General features: G+C 33.9%; 1 protein-coding gene and 1 long non-coding RNA gene across 14 annotated transcripts in view; one reads left to right on the top strand and one right to left on the bottom strand.

Moving 5' to 3' along the window:
* The window catches only part of LOC148618446 (uncharacterized), a 138,883-nt gene extending 127,947 nt beyond the window's left edge, over window positions 1-10,936 (bottom strand). For 12 of the 13 annotated variants that reach the window (XM_088577388.1, XM_088577380.1, XM_088577383.1 and 9 more), the window contains exon 1: window positions 10,687-10,936. In XM_088577388.1, the coding sequence (XP_088433514.1) occupies window positions 10,687-10,752 (66 nt within the window). In that variant the 5' untranslated portion in view covers window positions 10,753-10,936. The remainder of the gene's footprint in view (window positions 1-10,686) is intronic. The other variant, XM_088577390.1, reaches the window with a different exon arrangement.
* A 7,705-nt stretch (window positions 10,937-18,641) lies between these two features.
* On the top strand, window positions 18,642-21,720 carry LOC148618445 (uncharacterized). The gene is made up of 3 exons (XR_015921374.1): window positions 18,642-18,767; window positions 20,194-20,396; window positions 21,546-21,720. It is a non-coding gene; the product is annotated as an uncharacterized LOC148618445 (long non-coding RNA).
* Window positions 21,721-22,793: the final 1,073 nt, after the last annotated feature.

Raw genomic sequence — 22,793 nt, 5'->3', positions numbered from 1 at the left:
TCTCTATGGTGTGATTCTCCTGAAGCCCTCCGGTGATGATAATGATGTGGAGCTGGAGCTTCAAGATGGTGAACATTATAATGATCAACATGTCCTGGTGGATGGGGATTGTCACGAAATTCCACACGAGATGGACGACGTTGTTTATGTTCAAGCACAAACTGTGTTGAGGCTGAGGTAAAAATATTGGCCATAGGTTTGACCACTGATGTAATGTAAAATCCTTAGATAAATGATTTTTTTCAAATCTTAAACAGAAAAAAAACACTTATTTCACTCTTCATCACATAATTCAACTGTAGTATTGCATGTGTTGTGAGAGATTGTACCTCTTGGCAATTTGTTCATAAACAAACAATGACTATGTTAATTGTTTCCATTTCTCTCCAATGATTGCACAGTGGCAATATTTCTTCTTCAAATGATTACTTGACTGCAACAAAACAAGCACTTTATTTGTTTGTAAGCCTCCCTATTTAGATTTGCATGTGTTATAAATCCAATGTAAAACCATGTGTAGACAATCAGTGTTATCACTATTGGACTATCAAGTCACAGTGCAGAAATTATTTTTTTTACTTTATTACAGTTGCAGTTTTCCTGTCATGATTGCATCTTTCACAAATCCGATGTTTAAAGCATAAAAAGACAATTTGAATGTATTGGAGAATTGTACCGATAATCTGATTGTTTCTAACATAACCTCGTATCTAATCCATAAACACTGAATCAATCCTACAGAAGAAAACTTTCCAAAAGATTACAAAAACCATTGAAAACATGAATCACTCAGTAAACCCTGTGTTAATTGCTGACCACCTATCAAATCATATTGAGAATCAATAGATTGGACAGGTTTAAGTGGCAAAGAAAAATCAATCTTGTCACAATGTAACCTTGCACATGCAGGAGGATAAAGTCAGGACAGACAGAGGGTTGGAATAGAAAAGACAGAGGATTAGGACAGTGTAGACAGAGGAAAAGGTCAGGACTAGGACAGGATAGACAGAAGATTAGGATAGTATAAAAAAGGATAATGTCAGTATAGACATAAAATAAGGTCAGGGCAGACAGAGGTGTAAAACAGATGATAAGGTTAGGATGTACAGAGATAAGGAAAGTATAGATTGAAGGTATGTAAGGTCAGGCCAGACTGGGGATTAGGAAAGTATAGATTGAAGTTAAGTAAGGTCATGTCAGACTGAGGATTAGGAAAGTATAGACTGAAGGTAAGTAAGGTCAGGTCAGACTGAGGATTAGGAAAGTATAGATTGAAGGTAAGTAGGTCAGGTCAGACTGAAGATTAGGAAAGTATAGATTGAAGGTAAGTAGGTCAGGTCAGACTGGGGATTAGGAAAGTATAGATTGAAGGTAAGTAAGGTCAGGTCAGACTGGAGATAAGGAAAGTATAGATTGAAAGTAAATAGGTCAGGTCAGACTGAGTATTAGGAAAGTATAGATTGAAGGTAAGTAGGTCAGGTCAGACTGAAGATTAGGAAAGTATAGATTGAAGTTAAGTAAGGTTAGGTCAGACTGGAGATTACGAAAGTATAGATTGAAGGTAAGTAAGGTCAGGCCAGACTGAGTATTAGGAAAGTATAGATTGAAAGAAAGGTCAGGCCAGACTGGGGATTAGGAAAGTATAGACTGAAGTTAAGTAAGGTCAGGCCAGACTGGGGATTAGGAAAGTATAGACTGAAGTTAAGTAAGGTCAGGTCAGACTGGGGATTAGGAAAGTATAGACTGAAGGTAAGTAGGTCAGGTCAGACTGGGGATTAGGAAAATATAGATTGAAGGTAAGTAAGGTCAGGTCAGACTGAGGATTAGGAAAGTATATACTGAAGGTAATTAGGTCAGGTCAGACTGAGGTTTAGAAAATTATATACTGAAGGTAAGTAGATCAGGTCAGACTGAGGTTTAGGAAAGTATAGATTGAAAGTAAGGTCAGGCCAGACTGAGTATTAGGAAAGTATAGATTGAAAGAAAGGTCAGGCCAGACTGGTGATTAGGAAAGTATAGACTGAAGTTAAGTAAGGTCAGGTCAGACTGGGGTTGGGGAAGTATAGATTGAAGGTAAGTAGGTCAGGTCAGACAGAAGATTCAGAAAGTATAGATCGAAGTTAAGTAAGGTCAGGTCAGACTGAGGTTTAGGAAAGTATAGACTGACGGTAAGTAAGGTCAGGTCAGACTGAGGTTAAGAAAAGTATAGATTGAAGTTAAGTAAGGTCAGGTCAGACTGAGGATGAGGAAAGTATATACTGAAGGTAAGTAGGTCAGGTCAGACTGAGGTTTAGAAAATTATATACTGAAGGTAAGTAGATCAGGTCAGACTGAGGATTAGGAAAGTATAGACTGAAGGTAAGTAAGGTCAGGTCAGACTGGGGATTAGGAAAGTATAGACTGAAGGTAAGTAGGTCAGGTCAGACTGTGGATTAGAAAAGTATAGACTGAAGGTAAGTAAGGTCAGGCCAGACTGAGGTTTAGGAAAGTATAGACTGAAGGTAAGTAAGGTCTGGCCAGACTGAGGTTTAGGAAAGTATAAGAGTAATCAAGGGAACCAAGGTTACAGCAGTAATCAAAAGAATGTAATCCAGGGACAAAGACTAGACATGGAAAACAGACACACACAACAAAGAACACAAAGTAACTAAAATCATACATACAAAGTAACAAAAGCAAATGAGCAACTTGGACTCCACTAAAAACTGAGAGCATGGACCAGGTGCACCAGTAGGGTAAGCATCCTCTGCTTTTCTAGAAACACCCACCGAGTTGCTCATAAAAAGTCAAGTCTGGAGTAAACAAACGAGGAAAGGGAAACTATGACCCTTTGAATAAATCAGTTTTCATGGTGCAGATGGATACACTATAACCATCCATAAGTTCATGATGACGACCATAAAACTTCTGTAGTGATGACTTCAATCTTGTAGCAACATAACCCTGTTCTTGAAGCCTATTTGTTAGAGTTCTAGCATGATACAAAAAGTCTGCATACTTTCAACAAGCTCTGGCATAACATATGAGTTGTGATATGAACACTCCATACGCAGGTGCTGAAGAGATGTTGCCACAGATGAAAGGAAAGTTGACAATTTTGAATGAAAAGTTATCATGTTTGTTGTAAAGTTTGGTCAATAGTTTTCCTTTACCATCAATTTTTAAGTGTAGGTCAAGATATGAGGCTGACTTTACAATGTCTGTAGTAACCTTTATCTCAAGTTCTTTGGGTTAGATGCGATGTATCAAATCCCCTAAATTAGGATTGTTTAAAGATATTACGTCATCTATATAGTGGAAACTGAGATTAAAGGATAAAGCCAAACGATATTATTTCTTTTGGATCAGTTCAGCTAAAAAGTCAGCCTCATAAGAGTGAAGGAATAGGTCAGCAAGTAAAGGAGCACAAGATAAGGTCAGGATGGACCGAGGTTTACACAAGATAAGGTCAGAATGGACCGAGGTTTAGGAAAGTATAGAGATAAGGTCAGACTGAAGGTTGGACAGGATAAGATAAGGTTTTAACATTTTAATCAGTTGTAATCTTTGAAGCCAATTTACAATAATTATCTTTCTCCACGTACATCTGAATATGATACATCTTCCTATCAAATTCCATCAAAATGTATAAGAGGATTTGCTATTACAAATTGAAAAATGTAAAACCCATAAGTTGGAATATCTTCCTTGCTGCATTTGTTGTATTTCACCATATCCGTTCTTTTTCAAATAGTCTTCATTCTTGCACATTTACATACGATGCTTAACCTTCCTACAAACTTACAAACTCAACAAGCAGTTTTGTATAAGGGATATGTGAACACATACATGTACGGTATTTGACTAACTAACAGTTCGAACCTATAGTTCCCTTAAGCAATAACAGGACTATTTGTAAATACTCAACATATGTAAGAAGTCAAAAATGTGTTTGGTCTTAACATGCAGTTGTTATACTAAAGCCAATTTCTAGTAAAACGAAATTCTAAGTTTATTAAATCCTGTTCAGCTCACAGCCAGGATTTTGGTGTCAAATGACAACTTAAATGAAGGTTTTAATGAGAGAAATGGAAGGAAGTAAAGAGAATGTTATTTGTTTATTGTTGTTAGCTTTTTATTTATAGTATTATTTTACAGGGATTTCCAAGTTACAGAAAGAGTACAAAACTGATTAAATGTACCAGTAGTTCTAATCAAAAAAGTAGAATCTGAGATTATAATAAAATTAATAATGTTTATCAAGACTGTGGAAAAAAACAATATTTTCTTTTTTTCATGACAAACATTGTGTCAAAATTTTAATAATATCCATCAAAGGGTTTTGGGGTAATGGCAAAAACATGTGGACATACAGACAGACAACACTTCTGTCTTAAGACAGGGACAAAAAATCATAAAAATGTAGATTAATATTTTGAGCCGTATTGATTTTGTTTGAACTGACAAATTTGCTGGAAAATCTTTAATGGTAATCATAGTACTGCCTTAGTTGACAGACATGGTAAAAACTCTCTGAATGACATGTAAATATTAGATTCCCTGATTTACTCCCCATCATGGAATGGAGTCAAGCAATTAGCTGTGAATTACTGTTGTTATTGATCTGTAGTGAAATGGACAACATTTTGGAGAATCCAATTAATATCCAATTTTATGGCAAATGTCAAAATGATTCTTATTTCATTGGTAATACACAAGTTTAATGAGTTGGAATTGAACTTCAGTGATGAAGTAGTCCATAAAAGTCAAGTCATTGGAAACATCCGAAATCTTAATAAATCAAACTCAAGCAAATATCTTGATTGAATACAACAAAACTAAAATTCCACATTCTTCTATGAAAAGGGGCATATTACTTTTGATACTTAGTTTTTTAATAGCATTTAACCTGAGTTTGTTTGGCAATACCAATTACTATCTATAAACTACTGTACTGAAGTAAAACAAGGATGTTATTAATATTATATAGAGTATCTTTAACTACAGAAAAGCTTAATGCATTTTATAACACAAAAAAAGGTAATGTATGTCTGCACAAAGAAAGATATTTCTGTCATAGAATCAAGACTGTGGGAACCCAATTTGAGGAACCTCCAATGTCACTTCATACTAGCACCAGACAGACTCAGATGTCACTTCATACAAACACAAGACTGATTCAGGTGAGTGATTTATAACCAATTAGAGTAATTTCAAAGGAAATTTTCAAAATTTTAACAATATTTATACTAAAGAATAGGAACTGAATTTTATCACAGAGAGAAAACATCTTCCTTTTAGGCTAGTCATCTTGTCCGACTGATTTACACCATAATAGTGTTCTATACAATACAAAAATGGAAAAATTAAAGACTCAAATATTCATATTTAACTAATGACATGACTTCTTCAAAAGTCAGAGACTCACAAAACAGATCTCTATGGAAATAGACCAACAAAAATCTGACCATGGTCAAAATGGTAAACTGTGATTCTATCAAACCAGGTATAGATATAATACAATCAGTCTATATATATAGACACACACATTGTATATACACTGTCCTATTAAAGGTTAAGCTACATAGTATGTCATTTATATCTATTAAATATATGCATCTGATTCATAAAATGCACCTCTTTACATATCACATACTACCGGTAAAGTATATATATAAGGGAGATAACTCATAATATTGTGAATTCCAATAAAACTGGAAACTTCACTTTATACTCCCAACTAACAGCCCTACAAAAAGCTTAAGTTGGCATGAAATCCCATGAACAGATGTTTTTGAGAGCATCAATTCTGTGTAAGTGACAGTTCATGTTGCCGAGAGTAAAGAAGTTAATTATACACAATGTTCAGTATGAGTATACCATCTGTCAATTGTTATATACAGCTATGTAATAGTCTATATTCCTTTCTTACAGAAATAATGTGTACTATTTGTAGCACTTATCATGCAGTCTTCTAGTGCAATTTTCATTTAGTACATGTTCAAAAAGAAAATTTCCATGTGAATCAATTGATGAACATCTTCAAGTGTGATACATTTTCGTAAATGAAGAATTTCGAAATGGAATTTTATAAAACTACAAACAACTTTCAAAAATATGCCATTTCAAAAACTGTACTAAAAATGAAGGTTTATTATCCAAATATAACATCATTAACACTTATACCACAAACCTACATCCGCAGTTGAAATCAAGATTCAGAAACATAATAAACTGCTATTATTCAAAGAAATATAGAACATTATTATGTGTATACAGACAGATGGTATCCGAGTTCACCAGAATTCTTATTTTGTTAAGAATTCATCTAAAATCATGGAAAAAGATGTGGTCAAAATGGTGACTACATATTTATCAAGTAAGGTAGACACTTTTTCAACAGACAGACAGAATACCAAAGAGAGCTAATTGTGCCCCTCTACTCTCCTATCTGTTCCTTCACCCCTAAGAGGCAGACTATATAGCAGGTCTTATTAAAAATATGACAGCACTAGGTCCTTTAACCTAACTCACATGGCTCAAACTATCAAACATGCAGCCCCACTAGTATATAACTTTGAAAAGGGCGATCCCAGATTTGGGGGTGCCTCACTTCAACTCATTTTTTTCAAATAAAATCAAATATATCACTATTTACTGCTCAACGATCACTAGACAAAGGATGAATCTAATGAATAAACACAGGTTTCACAGATTTTTACATCACATATCGTATCTCCACAAGAACACTACAGACCTTATATCTTCACCAACTATAAGAAAGGAAGACTAAACTGCACAACAAACAAGTTCCTTATTTAAAATTGTTAACCATTCATTTGTCGAAAACAACACTCCTTCAGCTCCTGAATATGGAGTTTTAATTTCACTGATTATATATATGTTATGCCAGAGCATGCAGAAATAACACAGATTTTTTTTGTACAATACTAATTATCTTAGAAATAAGCTACTGAAAAAAAGTTAAGTTGTCAAGGCTAATGTCATAAAAGCGTATCCGGAATTGGATATAACAACTCAGCAGGTGTATCTAGAAAAGCAGATGGTATTTACCCTTACTAGCACACATGGTCCATACTCACCAGATTTTAAGTGGAATTTGGACTGCTCGATTATTCTTTCAATTCTAAGCGTATTATTTTAGTTAACTTGTTCCTCATTCTAATCAAGGTCATGTGCTTTCAATTAATAAGTCGTAAGTGAAGATTTTAAATCTGCTAAATCATGACTTGAAATTAAAGTATAACAAATGGTTTAGCAGAAAAGAATGTATCTACAAACTCTCTCTGAGCACCACCACTGTAACCTATGAGAATTACCATACATACAAAACCCAGGAGTTATACATCTATCAGATATAGTTCTATTAATCACCTAAAGTAACATAACACAGTTACTTAGGTGTTGGCTCAGAATCAATTAATTTACATTAAAGTCCATTTCTCAAGCCATGTAATTGTTCCATATCATTGAGCTTCAACACTCTTGGAGCCTTCAATGTTAAGCCATCTTTTCTGCTAGATGGTAACAATTCCTGAACCAACTCTGTCCAGTGATCTTCCTACTGTTTTTGGGAAGGGGCCGGGTGGCCCATGCAATTGGGTAAAAAAAATCACTACTTTGGGAAATAATATATAAATGAGAAACACTACAGATAGTACAGTTCCTTCAGTATTGAAGAGTGCAGATCTCTTTTGGAAGACAATCTGGATACAACAGAGATGGAACAAAAGTTTATACATGTACATCTCTCATCAAAAATTCATCTTAATAATGCATATTGTTTTCCTTTCTCATTACTTTCAAACATTTTCTTTCATGTTGATTTTTTTAAGTTAAATGAATCTAATTTCCAAGATTTAGCACTATCAGCTGAGCTCAGTTTTTTTAATAGAACTTACAATTATGAAACATCGCCGCACAAGCAATTGAATTGCCAAGTCAGAAATATTATCAACGTATTGTATGGGTCATTTTTCAGCTTGTCTAACTTTTTTTAGTTCCCTTCAAGCGCAAAGATGACATAGAAGCCAATAGATTGCAATGCAATCAGAATGGCATTGATAGTATAAGGAAAACTAACAAATCACCCCGAAAGATGATCCAAATGTAAATAAAGTATGATACGGAAGAAAAAAAAACCAACACGATCGTGATCTCAAGGCAACCGGACATCTATTGATAATTGGGAATTTTACAACCAACAATTGGGATTTTTAGAGCCTTTTTCCCATTGGAAATGAGGCCAAAATTTGGACCTAAAATAAGGGTTGGAAAATCACTGCTATCAAACTTTCATTGTGAAATCATGATTATCATTAATTCATTGCATAATATATAACTGCATTAAAAGTGTGAAATGAGACATTTTAGGGAGTACATGTACACACAGTACACTTGCAACAATACTATTTTTATCAATTGTATGAACAGATCTAAACTTAAAATAGATTTCTTCTCAATGGAAACAAATTGGTATATTTGATGCTGATGGGTTTCCACGGCACTATTACATGTCACCTGTGGTACACGAAACTATGGAAAAAATCGAACTGCTGAAAGTTGTACCAAACAATGGAAACAAAAACAAAAGCAATGAGTAAGATATAGCAACTGAATGCTTGAAGGGAATAATGTCGGAAACAAAATGGATCTGATTATAAACAGCCACTGAATTATAATAAATCCAAATAGATAATGAAAACATTTTGCTTCCTTTGAAACTGTAATTGTTCTTTGCCATACCACCAACAGAATGTATGAATTGAATTTTGGGGCTTCACTACGAAATATTTATTTTCAGTTAAGGTACAAATGAAAAGCTTAAAGAACAGCTAATATGTTTTGAATTTACAAACAACAGTATAATTTCCTATGTTTCCTATCAAGAAAGATGAAGAACTAAGGGTTTTATGTCCCTTTTAAATGATTTTTAATTGTATATCCAAAGGTTGTACACAAAACATTGGGCAGAATAAAGTCTACAGAAAATCACAGTACCAAAACATTGGGCAGAATAAAGTCCACAGAAAATCACAGTACAAAAACATTGGGCAGAACAAAGTCTTCACAAAATCACAGTACCAAAGCATTGGGCAGAATAAAGCCTACAACAAATCCCAGTACCAAAGCATTGAGTAGAATAAAGCCTACGGAAAATCACAGTACCAAAGCACTGGGCAGAATAAAGTCTACAGAAAATCACAGTACAAAAACATTGGGCAGAACAAAGTCTTCACAAAATCACAGTACCAAAGCATTGGGCAGAATAAAGCCTACAACAAATCCCAGTACCAAAGCATTGAGTAGAATAAAGTCTACAGAAAATCACAGTATCAAAGCATTGGGCAGAATAAAGTCCACAGAAAATCACAGTACAAAAACATTGGGCAGAACAAAGTCTTCACAAAATCACAATACCAAAGCATTGGGCAGAATAAAGCCTACAACAAATCCCAGTACCAAAGCACTGGGCAGAATAAAGTCTACAGAAAATAACAAACACATACAATGTTTCAACATATTCAGTGTAGCCCAAAATAACTCTGTAAAAACTTCAAAAGCTCTCATCTAAATCTAAGTTTTTATGGTTATGTAAAAGTTTTCTCCTACACTTTTGAAATATTTAATCATACAGAAGATAACACATTATATCAGTTGTCAAATAAAATGTCTTTTACCAACTAATAACTTCTTGCATAATCCACATGCATGTATTTCATCAACCAGATGTAAATCTCCACTGTAACAAATAGAACTCTGTATTTTTAAAATAATAATAAAAGAGTATGTACAGAAGAATCAGCTGACAAGCAAAGCTCTGTATGTGTACTGTCTCTCTAGAATTGTGGCTAGCAGTCCTTTAAAAATACAAGAATTCTTCAATATGGAAAACAATCAAATATGATTACTGAAGATCACACTTCTGTACCAATGCCTGTCTGCAGCAGTCAAAAGAAAGAAAATAGTCCGTAAGGAGTTCACTATCATGCCAGTGGATAAGACAGGGAATGACAGCTAGAATGTTAAAATTATTCCCAGAATGACTAGACAGATACTGACAAAAATGGGTTTAGTGCATAATTTGTTTTACTTTATTTCCAGTGGTTTAAGTGCATGATACTTTGTTTTACTATATTTTCAGTAATAATTTGGATGTTGATATAGATATAGAAATAATAAAAAAATATTTGAAAATGTTTTTTAAAAAAAAAAAAGAAAAATGAGATAGTGGGTTCTATAACATATTCAAACACAGAATACATATAACATGTAAATATTCAATACATGAACCTGCAGGGCATAACCACCTACATGTACAACCAAATTGTTGTGTAGAACACTCATGCATAAAATAATGTCATTAAAATTTGTATCTTACACTTTGTCATATTAAAATACAACACTTTCAAAAACAAAATGAAAATGTGTAAGAGACGATAAAAGATTGAGAGGGGGGTCAGCCAATACAAAACTCAAACAAATAACAATTACACTTGATCACTTATTTAATTAGATTATCGAATGTTTAGACAGGTGTTAATGACAGGTAAACTCCGGAAGTACAGGTACATCAGGAGGGTATCAGAAAGTATTGAGATCAGATTAGAGGATATTATCGCAAAAATGTGGGAAACAAAGAGATGCAATAAATAACTCATTAAAATTAAATTTACAGTGCCTCACCTCTTCTTCATCAGATTCCCTCAAATCTGGATTACTGTCACCAGTAGCCTCCTCTGCTATGGACATTTTTGCCCTGCAATTAAGCCCAAAACTATTCCTAGTTCTGAATACACACTAAATATGACCAAAAAATTGAAAATTTAGCTCCCAGCTTCGGCGTCCTCCGGCTTTTCGACTCAGATCAATGGCGGTACGAAAGCATTCACAGATGAAACCATTTACAACAAACACAGGTATGACCAGGTAGGCAAAGATTTTGGCAGTCAGTTACATTTAAAGGGAAATAACTCGAAGGCGTTATTGGGGAAAATTCTTGATGTTCAATTTATTAAAACAAATCCAAATGTTTCAGTTGTGGTTTAAAGATGAAAAATCCTCTAATCTAAAAAAAAAATAAAGATTGAACTTCATAGAAAATTCGGGATTCTACCTTATTGTTAAAAGGTTAAACCTAAGATAAAATATCCTCATACAGAAGAATTTTGTGTAACATATTAGAATATACGGAAATAAACTTATTCAAGCCTTCGAATTAACGGTCCCTTAGTAGGCAACAGAGACATTTATATCGTATGAAATGGCCATGTATAGTCATTGGTTTTTTCCCATAGTGACTAGTATCTAGTCCGGGGATAAAATTTACCACGTTCTCATTTTCGCCTACCTCTTTTCTTCCCTTTTTTGTGGTTAATAATACTACTTCTTTTTCAAAATTGTAATTGTACTCTGCAGCAATGATGGAATCAGGCGTTGTTTTCCACTATATTTCGTAATTGGCTTATGAAAAATAATAGTCTTAAGATAAGTTTATATTATACCCTTGATTTTCTTCTAGTTTTAAGTGAAGAAATTACTTAAGTAGGATTCATTCAACGAGTATTTTTCATATATTTACCGTCAAAGAGTAATTAAGAGAACCAAGATTCTACCGGAAATCAAAAGAACAGAAGGAAGGGCTTCGTGTTTTAACATTGAAACAGACTATAGACGGACTAGGTGGACGGTCTACCGTTGGAATAATGAATTGTCAAATCGATGCAAGGACTTATTATATGAGCATTACGATGAGTTGTATGCTATCAACAGCAGTTTCGGATTTGAAAGCCGACAAAGTTTGGACAAATCTGTCAGGAATTTTTGCGGTTTTCTTTGCAACATGTGGGTGCCGTTGTTTAAACTCAAACAGAAATCTACCGTAACAATTAATGACAAAACGAATGCCAAAATTCAGCTCTATGCTTATAACGACAACAAACCGTGGTTCAACTATGAGTGCAAGGCGCTTTATAGAAGGTACATTTCGTCGTTGAATTGCTTTAACGTGACAAAAAAACAGAGGAAGCATGACCAACTAGTCCGTGACAAGAGGAACTATAAGATTTTAGTACGGCGGCTTAAACGAGCATATAAAACCAAGAAGGCAATATATTGGAATTTCTTAAACGATCGAACCCGAAATAATTTTTTTCGTAATTTCAACACAAAGAGCATCCTCCCAAGTCGGGGTTCTGAGTCCACCCTCCCTCCCTCAAACATGTGCTTGTACCAATCTTATGCAAAATGTTCAATGGTACCTTAGACCCTTCCTTGGCCATTCTTGTACCTATTCAGAAAGGGGGTGACCCTAGTGACTGTAATAACTTTCGAGACATCAGTCTCCTATATTAATAATAGACTGATCAATTGCTCATGTAATTACGACACTATAACTGATGCGCAGTTTGGGTTTCGAAAAGGACTATCAACTGTTGATGTTATTCTTGCCTTACAAACTTTGATTACAAAATCCCCTTTCTAAGAAAAAGGGACTTTATTGTTTTGTGGATTATACTCAGGCCTTTTACAAGGTGGACAGAATGAATTGGTGATTTAAATTGTCAGAAATATGTATCCAAGGTAAATTATTAAATGTTATTAAGTCAATGTATGCAAATGTTCAAACAAGCATTTTAGTTAGTGGTTTTCATACAGACTTTTTCGACAATGATGTTGGTTTAATGCAAGGGGAAGTTCTGTCTCCCATCCTATTTGGTATATATGTAAACGACTGTGAATCAGATTTTTTCCAAAAATGTGACCATGTTGAAATGAAAGAGTTGAGTTTGTTTTTACTTATGTATGCTGACGATATGGTTATTTTTCAGAAAGTGTAGAAGGTTTGCAAAATATGTTAAATGTTTTGTATGAGTATACCAAAAACTGGAAACTGTCTGTAAATGTTAGCAAAACGAAAATTGTAGTCTTTAGAAATGGTGGTAAAACCAAAGATCATGAAAAATGGTGTTATAACGACTCGGAAGTTGAAATAGTCAATCAATTTACTTATTTAGGTGTTATACTTAATTACAATGGAAAGTTTTATGTTACACAAACACACCGCTGAGGAAGGTAGGAAAAGTATGTTTGCTCTTTTAAGAAATGTTGATAAATTTTCCTTCAATCATAAAACTTTGTTATCATTGTTTGACACATATGTGAATAGTGCATTGTGCTATGGATCCGAGCTATAGGTTTTTCACAAAGCACAGGATGTCGAATAAAATCATTTAGAGTTTTGTAAAAGAATTTTGAATTTAAAGTCAACGACATCTAACGTTATGGTTTATATATTTTTGCATGAAAAATGCTAGATAGTTGCCATGTATTGTACTTGTGATGTAAATGTTATTTGTTGTAGTGCATGTATGTCGATTTTAAAAGCTCCCAGGATCTTATGTTATATTGTTTTAAAAATATCGACGTTTAATAAAGTTTTTGTATTGTATTGTATTTTATCTTTGTTTACAAGAATTTAATGCAGACTTAAATGTTGCTAGCAAGTGTTCATTGTATAAATATATGATTTCTACTTTTTGTCTTCAACCATATCTATGTGAACCAATACCATGTATGAATAAGAAGTTCTTAACCAAGATGAGGTTATCTTCCCATAGTCTTGCAATTGAAAGGAGTAGATATACTAATGTCAGTAGAAGCCTCCGTATTTGTCAGTTTTGTTTTAATGATATTGAAGACAAATTCCATTTTATACTTGTATATCCATTTTATCAAGATTTAAGAAAGGTGCTTATTAAACCTTATTTTCGAAAAAAAATCCCTCCGTTGTCAAATTACTGCAGCTATTTATTTTAGAAAGTGTCAGACAATTGTACAATCTTGGAAAATTTATTTACAGAGCTTTTAAAATTCTTAGTGACTTTCTGTAAAAAGAGTTTACTTGTTACTTGTGTACTACTGTTACTAAGTTACTTGGTAGTTTATTACATTGCATGTATAAGTACATGATTAACTTGAATTTAAATGTTAAACATTTCATGTCTGCTATATTACTTCTGTCTGGTCAATTGACCTATATGCTGTATAGCATTTGGTATAATAAAAAATAGAATAGAGTATAGAAGTTAAAAGTCTTGATGAAAGAGGTTTGGTGGTACATTTTGCAGGTCCAGTTTTGTAGCCTGTTTGTATGGATTATTGTGGATTTTACAAATCCAGTACATAGACGGTAGATCACAATCATCGTCTTTGGTACAGAGACCAAAAGAGAGTAGCACAGATTTATGGTTTGCCATGATCTCTTCTTTGGAGAGTGTGGTAGCAGTCTTATTACTGCTTTTCTTTTCTACGTCTACCTCCGATAGTAAACATTGAATGTAATACGTTTTGCAGATAAAACAATGTTGTTCTGGGCTTTGTCTGCTGATACAACATATTTGTCACGTATCGTGGACAATGTTTCAGAAACTGGAGTGTCAAGAGCATGTTTTTAAAGGGAGTGTAGTAGAGTGAGGGGTGTAGAATAGAGTTGAGAATTTTGTTTGTTTGTTTGAAAGGAAGAAGACTATTTATGGAGACATCATGCATCTTAGGTGATGTATATTCGCGATGGCCATGACTCCTTATCCATCTTGGATTTTTGTCAAATAAATTCATTACATTTATGTTATTGTTATATTGGCTTGAAAGGTTTCCTGTACTTATGATGCATCCAAAAGGTATTACAGTACCTAGTCTGGGTATACAGTATTCCTCTCTTTCCCTACGATAGCTTTTACTTACGACAGGACTGTTCGTAGAATGGTATATTTTTTTTCAAGAATACGAACTTTCATAAAGATGATTGAAAGATCCTTTTGATTAAAATGCTGATTTTGTAGTATTAATTCCCGAACGATGACCGCACATTCGTTTGTTTGATCGTACTTGCGTTTCTCCGATATAAATTGTATTATTATCCATAGATTAAGTTCATCGATTTGCAACTTAAGTCATGACTTCTTGTGAAAGGCTTTGTTCGTATGGGTACTAGCGAAGAAAGAGTCGGTTTTTAGAATGTTGTAAGTTTTGAAAATTTTAATTCCACATTTTGATACAGTAAAATGTGGTTCGTCATTGTTGTTGTCAAATATATCATTAGAAGTGATAGAACATGGTTTGATTAGTTTAAAATAGTCAGAATTTTGTACTGGTATAGACGGTCAGCAGACTGAATGTGCGATTGGATACACTTTGTTGAAATTGTCGGTGCACTGTCCATACCATATGTGAGCGTGCTAGGATTGCCATCTTTGCACACCACAGTGTGTCTAGTCTGTTGTCAGGTTCGGACTTTTTGTAGGTTTGGCGACGTCCGAGCCAGTTTTAATTCATTCTTTTTGAAACTATATATAATACTACAGGGTTGATGATACCCTCAGGGACAAAATCCACCAGCAGAGTTATCGACCCAGTGGTGTGAAATAGTAATCAAGGGACATTCCTTATAATTTAATACTTTAATGAATGACATTCCAAATGTTTGATTCGTAATCAAAACGTTATTTAATTGTGACAGAAATTGCGGAGTGTGGACCAATCGACGATAATGACGTCATGATACCAAGCTAGATTATATAAAATAACCTGTTTTGCTCAAAGAAAACCAACCTATCAGGAAGATTGCTACAAATCAAATTAGATTATTTATTTTTAAAATGCGACCTGGCATTACAACGAATCACATACGATATATGATTTCAAACTACAAGATGTATAAGTTCTAGTCTATTCAGTGAGGCTTATGATGAACTATCAAATTATGTATTTTTAGCAATAACAAATAGGATTTGTACTACTATACATTCTGATTTAACTAGGAATTTGGGCTGTTTTTTATGATATCAGCCAATATCCCGGGGCTAATTATTACCTACCAAATATGATGTATATGGTGGTCTAACAATATTGACAGGCGCGTAATTAGCATAAGCTTCCATATCATTTTGCAAAAAAATAAAATAAAATAAAATAAAATAAAGAGAATAGGGAAGAAAAAAGAGGTGATAATTTGATAATTTATAAGTAACAGGGTTTTCTATGTTGTTTCTTGATTTACTATATCCCCACTGAGTAAAGACATGGGTTTTTATAAGAAACTCTGAATCCCATTTTCATGAAGGTAATAGAAAGACATCTTTTAAATGATTTGAATTTGTCTAAGTTCAAGACAGATTGAGTTTGTCTAAAAAAGGCATACAATATATACACTGTGTGGACCTGTGTCGTTTCAAAGGGGCTTCCACAATAATAATGATGAATAGAGGTGGTGGCTTTCAGGGCAACAAGTCAGCTTATATAAAGATTGGACCTCTAAGAGGTCAAATGTCAACGTTACTCATTTGCTAGTGCTTTATATCATACAAAAAAATACAAATTCAAGGTCATTATAAGGACTTGAAGAAAACATAAAAACAATCAGACCTCATAGAAGGAACCACCGGAAGGAACACATGCAGACCCATGCGTATTGTCGCAAAATGAGTAACACTTGCCTATTCAAAAGTTAAATGATCTCAAGACATGAATGGGATCTCCATAGCGATCTACCAAATTGATAATGATTGCAATAATGATTTCAAAACTTGATAGACTATTCTTTATTTAAATTATATCAAACTCTCTCCAAAATATTTGGAGGAACATGTTGCATAAATAGGTTTTTTTTTCAAAACTTTAAAAATCAGGTTAATTATGGAAGCCAGGTCAAAATACAATTATTTCCGAGACCACAAAGAGTAATCAAATGAACCAAGATTCTAGCGGAAATAAAAAGAAAGTAATCCGGGGACAAAGACCAGACATGGAAAATAACACACAACAAAGAACATAAAGTAACCAAAATAATACTACAAAGCAACAAAAATAAATTAGCAATTCGGACTCCACTAAAAACTTGGAGCATGGACCGGGTGCACCGGTAGGGTAAACGTCTTTTGATTTTCTAGAAACACCCGTCGAGTTGCCCATAAAACGATATGAAACGCTGAACAAACCGGTTCTTAAGGAGCAAATAGATACACCGTAAGGACCCATGAGTTCACGATGACGACAAAAAAACTACTCCAATCTTGTAGCAACATAACCTTGTTCTAGAAGCCTTATTGTAAAAGAAGTCTAGCGCGGTACAAAAAGTCTGCGTAGTTACAGCAAGCTTGCACATAACGTATAAGTTGTGATATAAAAACTCCATACGCGGGTGCTAAAAGGATTGGCACTTAAAAACAATACAAAAAAATGCAACATATCAAATTGGGGAGGACAATTTATTCATTTGAATTATATCTTAATCACGGTCTCTGCTGGAATTATAAGATAAAAAAACACAGACACATATTATCCACAAAACTATCTGGCAGTAAAGCTTTTATGGTTGCTTTTATGGGTCCCAAACGCTCAAACACCGGAAGCTTCCGAAGGCTTCGTTCCCTGTCCCTCACTGGGGGCCTTGAGCGGTCCCCTAAACCCCTTGCCGAATTTGGGCTTCCACTTCATAGACAGTCTGGCTACGGCCCTGAATAGAAATATATTCTTCATAGATGGTAGCGGAAATCCAGTATGCGTTATCATACCTTAGTGCCAAAAAAAGGGAGAACCAGGGGCTGTACAGGGACTGGTCACTCCTTACAAAGTCTATATAAAGTATAAAAAAATGTGCCTCCCCGGTCTATACTCGTTAAAATTAAAGCATGTTAGATGTGCATTTGAATTATGAATATTGGGGGAATAGAAATTTTCCTAGATTTGATAATGTAAAAGTTGATGAAAATACCGAGGTAGGGTGTGTTCTCAAAACACTGAAATATAATGAAATGTCAAAACTTGCCTGTACAAATAAATGTTAACTTATTATTCATCAGTAAAATTTGCCACAGGGAAAATTAATGAATTTGTTCAACTTCGAACTGTTATTAAGTATTTCAAACTCATTATTATGTAATAAAAATTTTATCATTTTAAAGAAGTTTCTTCAATCTTTTAGTTGGTTGTAAATTCATATTAACAGCTTACTACTTTATGAAAATGAATATTTTGATATTTCTTTCTCAAGACATGGATACATTCATTAAGTCATCTTTTTATTGTTTATTAAAAATAGCCATTGCCATTCCGCAGATTTGTCTCTTTCATTTGATATTAATGTCATCATAGTAAATGCTATAGTTAAAATATTTACATTTCTTTTTACTTAGGTTAAATAAAAAATACACGTTGCCCTTCTCCAATCTTTTGTCTTTAATTTGGTACATCTCCCATAAAAATCCATCCTTTTTTTGTCAAGGAAGGCTATTTATAGATCGTCGGCAAGTGGGATTCAACCGGAAGGGGGATATTGCCACATGGAACCGCCTAAATATTCCGCGGTCTGTTCTCTTTACCCACCCCCTTTTCCACCTTGCAAATTTGCGTTAGTATATCGCTCCGCCGCCGATTAATATGTGATGCTTTATTTTTCGCAAGAGATGGAAGTATTATGATATCAAAGATTTTGTAATATTTGTTGAATTGCAATATTTCTATGAGTATGTGCTTATTTAAACTATTAGAATTTTGTCTTAGCGAGCAGGACTATTTTTTTCTAATTGATCTGACGCAGGTCAAACACGGTAACTCCAATAACCGAAAACAATATGGCGTCGGAAAGATCAAAGTTGGAATTGACTGTTAGAACTTTTAACCCAGACGCACATAATTGCCATTTTTAATGTTATTTCTTTCAAAAATCTTCTCCTCTGACACTACTGGACCAATTGAAACCAAACTTGGTATGAATGTTTCTTGGGGTATCCTGCATAGAACTGATGTGGAGATTTTTGATTAGTCGAAAAACATGGCAGCCGTTACTAAAAATAGAACATATGGGTCAGACAGTAGTTTTTCACATATATCTCCTAAACAGTTAGGTTTAGCTAAATTCTGACATATGGTAAAATAGTTTAGCATGAAGAGATCTATCTCTTGTCAAATTTTGGTTTTAATCCGTTAAGCCATGTTGGAGTTATTGCCCTTCTTCAACAATTTTAGCCATTTTTAATGTCATTTCTTCCAAAAATCTTCTCTGACACTGCTTGACCAATTGGAACCAAACTTGGTATGAATGTTTTTTTAAAGCAATTAGAATCTAATCTGAATTAGATTGGGATGAAATGTGGCATATTTATCACATTCAGTAGTTGATCTTGATCTATCAAAAAGAAGGATATCTAGTAATAATTAGGTATTTATATGTAGCCAAACAAACTCTAAGAGCATAAAGAGTCCCTGCTTATGACATTTCTGTTGAAAATTTTCCTAAAGATGTTAAAAATGATTTGATTACATTTTGATTGTATTAGAAATTGCCCCATTCTCAAATTTTCAATCATTATCATTGTGGCTGACCTGTGATTTAAATACCCTATATCACACCCCTAGGCCTAGACCTATATCACATACTGTATATCACACCCCTAGACCTATATCACATATCCTATATCACACCCCATGACTTATATCGCATACCCTAAATGACCACCCTAGACCTATTTCACGTACCCCTAGACCTATATTGCGTACTGTACAAATGTATATCACACCCCTAGACCTATATGGCATACTGTATATCACAGCCTTAAACCTACATGTATATCACATACCCTATATCACACTACTGGACTATATCGCACCCTTAGTCATACATAATGATATGCACATCATATACAGCATATCACTTCCCTAGACCTACATATTTATGGCATACCCTATATCACACCCCTAGACCTATATGGCATACCATATATCACACCCTTCGACATACCAGGTATATGGCATATGGCATACCATATATCACACATCTAGACCTATATTGCATACCCTATATCTCATCTCTAGACCTACATTGCATACCCTTTATCACACCCCTAGACCTATATTGCATACCCTTTATCACACCCTACACAGAACACACTTGAAGTATAATTAAATATATGTTTTGATGAACATGACATGCCAAATCTGTATCTGATGCAGTATCAATCCTTGACCTATATCACCCCACGACCAATAGCCCTAAGTGGGTTGACATAGGAGTATATTGTGTTGGTTCAGCATGTGATACAGATTTTGGCATGTAATATTCAGAATGGAATGTACATGTGTATTATATCCATATACATGTTAGTCATAATTGATTATCAATATGGTTCTTTTTAGTGCATTGTCAAGACATACATTTAGAATGCAGATCTTAAGTTCGATACAGGATTTTCATGACACATGAAGGACACAGTTAATTAGGTTAGAAATTCTATGTCCATGAAAGTGGATTGAAAATATAATGAATATCAAGGCAGCCAAAAGTAGACCTTTCCTAAAAGCTGATTTTCTGGGACGTTCATACATTTACAATGTATTAGGTAAGTGAAGGTAAACACAAGTTTGTTCATATATTTCCAATGTACACAATGATTTAAAATTTTCAGAACTGGTGATTGGTCTACTGTAAACATTGCTAGTGTCATATGTCTTAGCAACATTTGCAGTTTGCAGTAGTATGTATGTGAACAGGAAATTTATACTGAAAACTACCAAAATACATGTGCATGTTCTCTAACTATGGTTACTGGCATATGCAGTACAGTATTAATTAAAGATTTCATACATGAAATTATGATATTTGTAATATAATAATACATGTATCAAATTTGTTATATACTTTACAGTGTAACATTAATTGCTCATAAATAAATGAACATACAGGGATGGATCCAGATATTTTGAAATGGGGGTCCAGACATCATTATAAATCATCAGGTAACTAGAAACCATACATGGGAGAAGCCCTAAAGCAATATCATTAGTGAACTTTCCAGTTTCTGTATTTAAAAGTTTTGTCTAGTACATGAAATGACCTTAATTTATTGTTTTAAACTCACCACTTCAAACCACTTTAATGATCTTCCTGGTTATGAGGGGATGTTGTATTAACAATGACCACCTGTCAGTCAGGTGAAAAGTAACCTATTCTACTCTTACTTATGTTACCTGTTATTAACAGTTATTGAAACAAAGATGTACTCATGGAGTACACTGTACTACATCTTTGTAAAGTTTGTTATGTTTTATTTAAGGTAAATTTGAATTATTTTAGAGAAAGAAGTGTTTATATTTTCTTAATTAAGACACCTGATAGAGATATTTTAAGAATAACATTTCAGAACACTAAAATATTATATATATTTATTGTATTAACTTTTTATAATGTAGGACAGAAATTATAATGTTACAGAAATACTGTTCGCAAAATTTCAATCAACCAGTACTGACTAGGTGGCTTAAAAACCAGTGAAAACCAGGGACAATGATAACCACCCAAGGCAACCTCTATTTTGCCTGATTTTGCACACAATTATATGTACATGTAAGAATATTTCTGATCAAGAGGAGGTTTCTGTACTGCCATATGATGTGGCTAAAATACATGTATATTTTCATGCATTTACATATTGTAACATATTGCAATTATCAAAGGCACTGTTATCATTTTTTCCTTGATTTCTTTTCAGTGGTAATATCATTTAAAGTTTCACAAGATGTAGCGAGAAAAACGCAAAAGCAAAATGGACTATTTTTGTGCTGGGACACTATTTAGGCATGAAACAAAATTCATGATTCTCAAGTGCTGGTACATGTAAACATCTGTTAATAAAAACTACAAATATGAAGTCTGATTTCATAGCACTTATTTGTTGGCAGAACATAAGAGTTACTTGTATTTTAATATAATACATATTGGTGAAACAATCATGCAGAAAAAAAATGAAAGAAATGCACATACATTATTGAAGGCAGACAGATTTAAAACACTCTGCTTAAGCACAATAATGATTCATCATAAAAAGTGGTACTCATGGGGTATGGGTTCACTAGTAAACTTTGTGTTTTGGAAAGTAGAAAAGATGGATTTATATTTAAAGTGAATTTGTTATAAAGAAAGACACAATATTTCCTGTATTCACTACATCTCTTTATCCTTGACTTTCCATCTTGATTGGAATCTTAAATTGTTAAAATATATGAGGTACAAATAAAGTTTTTTTTTTAGTTAAAAGATCTTTCAACTGTGTAGTAGTTTTGATAACCAGAGTTTGTATCCTTGTTTGAATTGAAAAATTCCTAGAGAAAGGTAATTACTTATTGTAAGAGTAATCAAGGGAACCAAGGTTACAGCAGTAATCAAAAGACTGTAATCTGGGGACAAAGACCAGACATGGAAAACAGACATACACAACAAAGAATATAAAGTAATAAAATCATACATACAAAGTAACAAAAGAAAAAATGAGCAACTCAGACTCCACTAAAAACTGGGAGCATGGACCAGGTGCACCGGTAGGGTAAGCGACCTCTGCTTTTCTAGAAACACCCGCCTAGTTTCTCGTAAAAAGTCAAGTCCGGGATAGACAAACAAGGAAAGGAAAACTATGACCCGTTGAATAAATCAGTTTTCGTGGTGCAGATGGATACACCATAACGATCCACGAGTTCGTGATGATGACCATAAAACTTCTATAGTGATGACTTCAATCTTGTAGCAACATAACCCTGTTCCAAAAGCCTATTTGTTAGAGTTCTAGCACCATACAAAAAGTCTGCATAGGTTCGACAAGCTCAGGCATAACGTATGAGTTGTAATATCAACAATCCATACACAGGTGCTGAAGGGATGTTGCCACAGATGAAAGGAAAGTTGACAATTTTGAATGAAAAGTTATCATGTTTGTCGTATAGTTTGGTCAATAATTTTCCTTTAC

This window comes from Perna viridis, chromosome 4, assembly GCF_037379345.1.
Source record: "Perna viridis isolate PV_CMFRI_1.1 ecotype Kerala chromosome 4, ASM3737934v1, whole genome shotgun sequence".
Classification (NCBI taxonomy): Eukaryota; Metazoa; Mollusca; class Bivalvia; order Mytilida; family Mytilidae; genus Perna; species Perna viridis.
The sequence above is the reverse complement of the archived record's forward strand: the minus strand, read 5'-3'. Positions and strand labels throughout refer to the sequence as shown.